The 10,673-nt window shown below is 37.8% G+C and overlaps 1 protein-coding gene across 2 annotated transcripts in view; it reads right to left on the bottom strand.

Annotated features, from left to right (window-relative positions):
- Positions 1 to 248: 248 nt before the first annotated feature.
- Positions 249 to 10,673, bottom strand: part of LOC138045779 (N-alpha-acetyltransferase 25, NatB auxiliary subunit-like) — a 65,681-nt gene continuing 55,256 nt past the window's right edge. The window contains exons 25-29 of one of the 2 annotated variants that reach the window (XM_068892402.1): positions 10,138 to 10,206; positions 8,761 to 8,858; positions 5,851 to 5,955; positions 2,521 to 2,664; positions 249 to 871 (exon numbers count right to left, since the gene is read on the bottom strand). In XM_068892402.1, coding sequence (XP_068748503.1) covers positions 749 to 871; positions 2,521 to 2,664; positions 5,851 to 5,955; positions 8,761 to 8,858; positions 10,138 to 10,206 — 539 coding nt within the window. In that variant the 3' untranslated portion in view covers positions 249 to 748. The remainder of the gene's footprint in view (positions 872 to 2,520; positions 2,665 to 5,850; positions 5,956 to 8,760; positions 8,859 to 10,137; positions 10,207 to 10,673) is intronic. The other variant, XM_068892403.1, reaches the window with a different exon arrangement.

The raw sequence follows: 10,673 nt of genomic DNA, 5'->3' as shown, positions 1-10,673 counted from the left end.
TTTGACTGGAAAGTGAGGAGTTTGGAGCTTGCTACTGCTACTTCTGTAATTTAAAAAATAGGACTGGTTATTGTACAAAACTCTAACCCACACCAAGAAAGATCACCAAGTTGTGGTAGGTTCCATTGCGTTATAACAAGAGCTGTCATTATTACAGGGTTCTCAATAGAATTTTGAACAGCAGTTTGCTGATCCATTTTTGGGTGTAACACTGCAACTGATTGACATATTCATTTACTGATCAAGGCGGTTTTACTGCTGCAAAACGTACAAGAGACACCAGTGACAGGAGTTCCAGGTTCAACTGAGAACCCTGATTATTGGTTAAAAATAAGCTTGTCAACAAGGATATTAGCCAACCATTTTGAATGATGCTCCAAGTTAGCATACTTATCCTACTGCCATATAGTCAGCTGGCTACTGACTTCAGTAATCAGCGAGTATAAGCTGTCAAAGGTGACAAATTGTATAGATTGTCTTTTCTTTTTAAGTGGTGCCTGACCTTAAATCCTTAAGGTCTATAATCCTGCTGATTTTAAATGCTAATCAGGATGGGGAGGTTGTTTTTCAGTGGGCGATTGCTTTGCACAAATGCACTTGAGACATCAATGTACTTCTTTGTGTCACTCACGGGAGCCACCACCTGGTCATGTGTCCAAGCAAGTTCTCTGCTTCACTGAAAGTTGGACAACTATTGAAGGGTGCTTGCTTTTTTTAAAACACTCATTTTCTTTGCTTTCCACAAGTGCTAGATTTGAAGAGACTTGGCAAATTTCAATTTGAGATGCAAAAGTTCTGATATCTCTTTGACTGACTGTTTGTAGCTGGTTTGCAACTTCTCCCAAATCTCTGATACAATTGAAGACTTTGTCTACAAAAAGGAAAAAAAACCCAGTAAATTTAATGAGCACACTGTTGTTCAATGAGAACAGCATCTGAATGATACGCTAGTTAAGAAATAAACTAAAGGTTTCCCTTTTACATTAACTCACTGACTCCACGGAGTGAGATTTAATAGATTGTAGCGCCAGATGGTTTTACTCGTCAATGGAGGGTGGTTCGGTAGTCACTGGGTTAAAATAACAAAATACTTCTGACAATTTTCACACCTTCAAATTTATGATCATGTTTGCCTTCTTAACCCTTTGAGTAACAGGAGTGACTGGTAAGTAAATCACAATTTCAATGCAATGTCAGTCAGACAGCTTAAGAAGTGTACTCTTGATATTACACCAAATTCTCACGACTACCCAACATGACAATGAAATCCATGGTACTAGTCAAGAGAATGAATGTTTTGATCACAAGAATGTATGTTTTGATCATGGGAATGAGAGTGTGGTCAACCCACTGATTCCTGGGAGTGAATTGACAGATTTACTCTGACATCTGGATTAAGTAACTAAATATCAAATCAAAACAAAGGCATTGTTCCACTTGAAGCATAAATTGTACAAAACCCATGTGCTTATGGTCATTATCACATACGGGGCAAAATTACTTAATGCTGAGACGGAGGGCGTTTTTTCTTAATCACAAGGGAACTTTTGGTAATCAAGAGTGCATAATTACTTTCTCATGATTGGTTAATGGTGGCTTTTTCTCAGGGTTTGTACTGGATTTTGTGTATAAAATTCCAGGAGTTTTCAAGAACAAGAAATTAAGTTTCCATGAAAGTTTGTAAGAGGATTTCTATGCCATACGACAAGTGTTTTCTTTGCTGAAAAAGGCTACCTTGATATTCTTTCCCACTCCCTGCAAGTTAAGTGCACACACAGGCGTTTTATTTTTTGCATTTAATCTTTCCCAAATAGTCAAATTTGGGCTCAATTTTTGAACTGTCTCTTTAACTTTGCATGATGCAATCTCAACAATTTCCACCCCAGCAAAAATTCAAGGAGTTTTCAAGCAGTTTACCACCAAATCCCTTTTTTCAAGGGGTTTTCAAGCACCCTGGAAGTCCAAAATTAAATCCCAGGGTCTTTCAAGGACTTCAAGGAGTAGCACGAATCCTGTTTTCTGATCAAGTGAAGTTACATGTAGAAGAGAAATCTTCCAGATTCTGACACTGATTAAACTGCTTTTTGTACGCATATAAAGTACATTTTACGTGCTATTTCTATTGTCAGCAACAATTTATTGAATTGAACTCTTATCAAATGAAAGCATGTTAAGTTGATTGTCATTTGTTGTGGCACTGAACAAATTTCCTTCAATAATTTTGCCCTTTATGTGATAAACATGTAATTGCAATGTGTCCTTGTGCAATTATGGATTTATTTCACTTGTCTTTTTTAAAGTTTTCTAAATTGCCCTTGTCACCTTGCGACTTGGGCAATTTTGTGAAAACTAACCCTAACCCAAGAAATTAATCCTTACTTGCCCTTGGCCCATGCGATTACATAAACTAAAATGTATCATAGATCATGATGTTGGTCTGGACACTTCCAAGAGATTTATTTTTGTGGTACTCAATGTACAGCAGTACTTCTTTAAGATTATGAAGCTTAAAGATCTTACCTCCTTGTCAAGTTCAACCAGATTAGACTCTAACAAATCATCAGATAACTGTTCAATGTTTACTTCTACAAGTGCAGCATGGAGATCAGTCATGGACGATTGCAGAGTGGCGAGGAACTCCCTGAATGGCATAAACTCCTCATTCTGAATTAAACAACATGTACATTTTGAATTCTCTGTGTATGGTAGGTTTTTAGAATAATTTTATTATTGAAACATGTTGCATAACAGTCTCCTCAAGGAGAGAAACAAATTTCTACTCTAAATTCTCACATTAAGTCTAAGAAGTGATAATGTATACATCTTGCAAACTCCCACATATTAAAGCATGTGTCACATGCCAGCCAATCAAGAACATCAACCACTAGTATAGATGGCAAATTCTCATGCCTGATTCACAACATTACTGCAGACTAGACTTTTTTGTTTTGTATGGTGACCCTATTAGTGATATTCTATCAAACTAAGGAATTCATTCATGCATTTTTAGTGGAACACCACTATTAGGAAAATATGATAACCCATCAATGCGAGAAATTCTGCTTTTAGCTATGATGTCATCATACAACTGTCCGTCCGTCTGTCCACCCCTCCATGTATGCCAATGTGACCAGTATCACGTGACCATATCACAGGCTGAAGTTTAGAGCTCATCGAGGTGGCCATACTCCAACTAATTTACAGAATACATCTTCCATGTTATGGTCAATTGACACCTGTCAAAACAAGGTAGCTGCTGACCAGTATCACAGGACCATATCATGGACTCATGTTTAGAGCTAATCGAAACCAGCTCTTTTCTTTCTTTTTTTCAAACGTAGACTGCTGACCACTGGTTTTTCATTGGATTGCAGGCTTAACACAGGTTAACTCCCTCTAATCAGGACCTTAATTTTTCGCACGCTTTCTGTGGCTTGACATGATTAAACAATATACCAGTGAGAGCTCAAACTTGGTGGAAGAAGTTACTTCACAAATTCTTTTCTTGGACACTAAACCATCTGTTATTATATTTGTACAGATGCCTTATTTCTTCAGCAATGAAACTCGGTACTCTTTTTGGACATAAAGAGTTGACTTGTTTGCTTGTTTTGCTCTTAAATGTGAGCGAACATGTGTTTTTTTTACTCCGTTTGCCTAACCGTTTTTTAATGTGCCTCGACAGTGATAAGAAATTTTTTCTCTTATGTTATAAACACGTAATTGCAATGAATTCTCCTAAAATTGAGGAGAAATATCACTAGCTTGTGTTTTCAGAAGTTTGTTTCCTTTGAAGCATGTACAGGTAATTTATTGGAGATCTTGTTTGAAGGTTGTCCTTTCTTGGGTGTTTTGCAGATTCTTGTTCCCAGCCAAGCTGGCTTGCTTCATTGAAATACAACAAAATGTGAATGATCTTGTTCTCAGAGATTAAAGTGGAATAAAGTACATGAATAAACCTCTCTGTTGACTTTAAACTGACAAAGTCTCCTAACAATCTGTCACATCACAGGCTAGTACGTTTGTGATTTCTAATTTTAGCGTGATTCCTATTTGCTGGCTATTGACAGTTGACTCTGAATTGGCTTTTTCCTTTTCCGTTCGCTTGATGAGGGTTTGCTCGTTTTCCTTTAAAGCTCATGTGATTCAAGAAAAATTCATTGCCCAACTGATGACTTCCACAGTAAATTTCACTTGAAAAACCGATATCACAGTACACATTGCTCTTCGCGATTCATGCGATATTGGTTTTTCCTTTGAAATTCACCATGGAATTCATCGTGAGTTAGGCCATGAATTTTCCTATAGACTGAAGAAAGCAAAGAAAATGATTTTATTACGCAGTAACCAGAAACACCAAAATGTGAACAATTCCAAATCCTTTTATTTCCTCTAACCCAACAGCCAGTAAGAACAAATAACCCGGGAGCTCTGCTTTTATGCTAGGCTAAATCTATATAATTATCAGGGTCAAAGTTTGGAAGTTGTCAGGACTATATTAAAATTTCAGCCACAAAAATACAAAAACCTTGCACATTTGACTTACAAATATTTTGGCAGGTATATTAATTAATGACCATTAATAAATAAACTAGGGAGCAGCGATAGCACAGTGGTGAGATGTTTTTCCCCTGCATATTCTGGTTTTCTCCTCTCCTACAAAACTAGCCGACAATTTGTTATGCATTGATTTGATTTGTGTACAGTGTCCCCAGGTAGTTCCCCAGTGCTAATACAATTGACACTAAAAATAAATACCTCTTACTAACTGAGTTCGAGGTCTGTACAGTAAATAATTGATTTATGGCTTAAGTGCAAAGCGCATGGCCATAAATCAATGGGAAAAAAACGAGGATGCGTAACTTACAGTACACACCAAAAAAACAAGGTCCAGCGCGTGTACGTGGAAACTAGTTGGTTCAAGCGGAAGGTTCAACTGCCAGAAAGATTGCCATGTCAAAATAAAAAAAAAAACTTAATCTTCGTGGCTGTTTGAAATAGCTGCTTGCCAGATTCAAACAGTTTCACAAGTTTACATAACAGAAAAGACACGGAAAACCTACTAGGGAACATTTTATCGAAAGTTCAAATTTAGCGGGCCGTACAGTGGGCCATACTGTAGAATACGGCCTGCTAATTTAGCCAATCACAGCGTGCGTGAGAGATACAATAAAGTCCATTATTATTATTATTATTATTATTATTATTAAAATATTATTAGCTAGTAGATATCCCAAACAGAAGAACTGAATATGTGGCTGAGAGATTTGATAGTAAATTGCGAGGTGAGTTACTGTTAAATTGCTTTATAGCATTTCTCACAACTTTTCCAGCACGAGGATAGGTTCAAGAGGAGCAGGCGAGCCTGGAGCTGCTTGCAACCCCACTGACAAGGAAAGAGCTTTTTAAAAAGCTACATGGGGGCATATAAGGCCAGTTACTTTTAAAGTTTCAATTATGGTGGGCAGGGAGGGACCAAGGGCTGTGAAGGTTTGACAAAGAAAGGTGATAAGGTTGATGGTGTGCTACGCACCTCATTGGTTATCTATCACTTCATATCCAGCACACCCTCATAGAATAATAATTGTTAAATATTTTTAGGATGTTGTGGACCCAGGGTGCTGAGTGCATGGAAAGGATGTGGAGTTGGTTGGGCATGTACTTGGGTTGTATTTGTTTAAGGCAAAGGGATTTCTCGCATCAATAGGTTACCATATTTTCTTAAGGAGCGGAGCTCCCTGTGTGCCGAAGGCACGCACGGAGCTCTGCCATGGAAGAGTGCATGACAGTATTCAAGAATACCTTGCCTGGAGAAAACAATTTTTTTACAATTTTCATAACAATACTTACAGTTTGTGCAGGAATAGCCTTCTTTTTCTTGGCCTTTCTGCTGCCTGTCTGCTTCTGCAGAAATGTACAGCACACAGCTGCTATCAATGTAACACAGCAATGGGTCTGTAGGAAAACAATGCAACTGTTATAGAAAACACATACATGAAAGCAACCCCCCGATGTTCAAGGTGTAATATATGCCAGTGACAAAGATGATAGTGGGGCAAAGCTGCGAGAGAAGCAAAGGAAGGAGAATAAGAGAGAATTTCAATAAAGAACACCATAAAGCTGAGAGGAATAATGCGAGAGACAAAACACTTATTTCCAATGGTTAGCTCTCAGCACTTATTTAAAATGGTTAGCTTTCAGATAAGCTTAATGTTTTCCTTCTTAATGCATGCCTTGCTGCCTCACATATTAGTTATTAGGTTTTGTTTGCTTAATACTTTAGTCTTTTTTAGTCTTTTTTATCTTATTTCTCTATTTACATAGCTGTACAGCGCTCTGAACTCTAGCATGGGCGCTATAAAAGTCTTATATATTATTATTATTATTATTATTATTTTGTAAAACTAGCTAAAAAAAAAAAAACAAAAACAAAGAAGGCCTGAAGATGTTTGCAATTCTGTGTTGACAGAGAGCCTGGCACCTTTCAACAATCACACACCACATCGCCATTCAAGCTTACAGCAGACATCATTGGCAAGTTTTCTTGTCATCATTCGTCAGACATACTACAACCAAACTCTCGACGCCATGTAAATTAATATTGGATTGCAGTACATTTATCTGCAATGAATGCACTTGTAAGCAATGTTTGGGACAGTTGGTTCTTTTTGGACAAGTGGTTTGATAAGTTTGAACCTGCGATTTGTTGTAAACTGAACAGAGACATCGGTGTAAAGATTATCAGTCAAACGAAAAATGTTGTGAAAGAAATTGCTGTGCATAATTATAATTTCAGTTTTAGTTGTTGACTAAAATTATTGTTGGTTATTGTTTGCAAGGCTTGTTTGTTTACTGCTGTCAGCTCAGAGGTGTTTGATCTGTTTGATCACTGTAAACTGTATACACTAATGACAATTAATTTTGTACTTTATGCAGAAGCATAATTATTTCCATTTACACTTTATTGCTTTCTGGGGCTAGAAACAGTAGCTCAGCTTTTAGGCTTGGCTAATTCTATATAATTATTAGACTAGCCGCTTGGCAAGAGGCAAATTAAGGACAACTGAAAAATCAGAGACCTAGAAAGGATTAACCTGCGATCAAGCGTACTTTTCTTGAGACAGGGCGCTAAAAAGTACGCCTGATACAATTTCTTAACGAGTCGTCTGCCGTCCACCCATCAAGAGTGATGTTATCATGTGTCATGCTATAAATGTGAGCCAATCAGATTTTACCGGAAATTACCTGCACGCTGCGATTCAAGTAAAGACGCGACAAAAACAAAATAGCACTCTGGCTTTGATTTCTGCAATCAAAGCTATTTCTGCAAATCCATCAAGGAACAAAGAATTTCGAGATAAAATGGCAGAAAAAGCCCGAATTCTTCATGTCATCATCAGGCGCAATCAACAGTGCAATAAACTTTATTTAAACTCGAATATTTGAGATGCCAATAAAAGATGCTATAAAAATAGATATGAGGAAAATGGACTTTGAGAAATTCTACTTTTTCAGCAGCAGCTACTCAGCTATCATTTTGTTAGAAGTGTGTTCAGATTGTTCAGCGATTCCGTAAACAGTGTCGAATTTCTCTGTCAAGCTCGGCTGATTTCCCGAACGTGGCAGCCCTAAAGTTCTATTCGGTTCTTTTTGGATTCGCAACTTGTTGCTTCCGAATATATTCCAAAGGACTTGCCACAACTACAAACGTTTTCGAGTTGGTGGAAGAAGAACGATGCATTTTCTTCTAGAATCTTCGGGCCTGTATTAATAACACTATTGCGAAATCCCGTAGGAAGTATAACTGTAATGTCTTCTTTTACTCAAACCATTCTTCGGATGCATTCTCTCCGCTCTTCCTTTAAAGGCTTTTGAAAAAAATCTGAAATCGCAGCAACAGCAGCTGTAAACAGAGCCTAAACATCACTCGTATTGAAATCCTTCTTGGCGGTCATAATTTCATCAGCTGTTAACCGATTTTCTGTAACCAATCGGAGCGAGGCTCCAAAAGCTCTATTGTTTTTCGGCCAATCAGAGTAAAGTCCAGATTCTGGACTACGAGCAGACGACTCGTTAAGAAATTGTATCAGGCGTACCTTTTCCTACCATGTCCAAGGAAAAGTATGCCTGATCGCAGGTTAAGAAAGGATCTGAACCAATGACTTCAATAACATTGGTTGGATGCTCTACCCATTGAGCTACTGGAACTCCTGGGGAGCTACATGTACAGCCTCACTACCTACATGTAGCCCTCCCAAAATGTTGTTTTTTCAAATGGGCTCAGAAACTTGTGTGGCTTGAACAACATTGCGAGGGGAGGGTAAGCCGTGAAAGCTTCAGATATGAATATTCATGTACCATTCCAAGGAATTTTGTCACAGTTTGTCGGTCATATATCTAGGTCCTAAATGAACAATGTGTCCCACTGGTCTGCTGGCTCTACAATGTCACGCCCTTCAAGATTCAAATTCATGTTCAAGGTGTAATGTGCCTGTGAGAAGGATGATAGACTTGTTTCTTCGCAATGGGCAAAAGGACAACTGAAAACTCAGAGACCTGGGCAGGATTCAAACCTACAACCACCATAACACAAATTGTGACAAAATGATCACAAACTTTCAGCAGATCCAAAAAAAGCTCCAAAGGAACTTGACCTACATAATTAACGTCATGATTAAGTCAACATGACCTGCCCTTTAACCATATCAATATTAATTTAAATGCTTTTATCAGAAGATTCATATCTGTTCTGCAACTAACCTCCAATAAAAGAACTAGAGGTTCCAAGACATCTCCATTAACCATTGTCTTCTCTTCATTTCCTGTTGTGAGATTATCTATACACCTACCAGTGCTATCTGAAGATAAACATGAGGAGCGTCATGAGAAATGCTGCCTTAATTCTCTCAAATATTCAACAGAAGACATGTACATGTAGTAAAAAGCACTAAATTAACCCATTGAATCCTGAACCACCCCCAACTGAGTCAAATCATCTGGCATTAGACAGAGTACAATCTCTTAAGTCTCTCTCTACTAGGAGTCAATGAATTGAAAAGAAATTTTACCCAACAGGTTGTGCACCACAGGAGGAGGGGTGACCCAGAGCTTTGGGAGTGGGATTTGCATGATTTGCATTTCAGGCTTCAATTCCTACAGTGACCACCAAATAGATAATTTTGTCTGCAAAGGTTCCAAGTTCAACTCCACCAATATGTCAATAATGGAAGTTGGGTTTCTTAATGCTCAAGACGAGGTGCAACTTTTACTGTATATCCAATACACAGCCCCACAAACTACAACTACAGCATTTAAATATTTAAGAACCTTTGGAAGCCAGGGTAATGGGACAGGCTTATTCCAACTGCTGCCCAAGAACACTTAACTAACAACAGCAACAACCACCACCATTTCATTTGTTTTCCAGAGATTATAATAGAGACAATGTTTGAAAGGTTAGGCTATGACACAATTATGATGATTTCTTGCTCTCAGAAGCAAGGATACAATAATGCCTTTCCTCAGAAAGTTTTGCTCTGTTTCTCCTCAACCATACAGTTCTACACTGTCATGTAGGTGTCGGATGTTTTTCATCATGGGAAAGGAATTACTAGTTGTTTGACTCCTGGGAGTGATTAAGATTTAACAGATTTTACAGTACTGTTTAATGCCAGATGATTTTACTTGTCATTAGGGGTGGTTCAAGAGTCAGTGGGTTAATTTCTCTTTGTCAATACATTGTGCAATATTCTTATGACTTATAATCAGATTCAAAAGTGATTCAATAATGTGTGGCCATGTAACATTGAAAAGTAATCCAGCTTTTTTCTCCTTGACGACTCGACACTACAAACCATAGCTTGCAATGGCAGTTTCATTTTACAGTTCTAACTTTTTGAATGACAAGCAGAATCAGTCATCATCAGATATGTGCAGAAAAAAAGATCATAACAATACAGCAGGATACTGCTCAGTACTGTATTTTAGTATTTTATAATTTTCATTTCATATTTTAATTGAAAGAATGGTGTTGAGAAGGAAGTATGTGTACAACAAGCAAAAAAGCATAAGATTAAACTCTTATGTAGGGATGCTTATTATTCCTACTGACAGGATCAGTAAAATGACATGAAATACCTTTTAGCGTTCTGGAAACCACTTCTAAATGCTCTTGAATTATTCTCCAGCAATCTTTGGAACTGGCATCTGCAAGTTACATGGAAAAAATGCAATGTAGAAAATGAAATCATGTTCTGCTGAAGATAAACACAACAAGATACCTTATGACTAAATTTGCACGACATTGAAATAAACTATAATTAATTTTCTTGTACTTTCTTGTTGTTTGAAATCTTTTCCTTTCTGTAAGAGATTCAGTGAAAATGACAACTTAACAAACTGATGCTGCTTTCCAACAATGCTTCTCTCCTCGAAGTTCTAATAAAATTGAATTAACTTCATCACCAATTACTGCCTAAGGTGTTGGCCGGGGGAATGCTATAGTCTAGGCAGGGCAACAACCCTGTGAGCAGGAACCTGCCCTATGCAGCAGCCAGCCACACTGTCACACTGAAAGGAATTCAGTGGAAAATCATACTACCTCTTGCCTGCCAAAAGTATACTTACCAACACCATTTAATCAAGAGAGACGGAGCAAGAATCTGCAAGGATTT

This window comes from Montipora capricornis, chromosome 4 (assembly GCF_036669925.1).
Source record: "Montipora capricornis isolate CH-2021 chromosome 4, ASM3666992v2, whole genome shotgun sequence".
Taxonomy (NCBI): Eukaryota; Metazoa; Cnidaria; class Anthozoa; order Scleractinia; family Acroporidae; genus Montipora; species Montipora capricornis.
The sequence above is the reverse complement of the archived record's forward strand: the minus strand, read 5'-3'. Positions and strand labels throughout refer to the sequence as shown.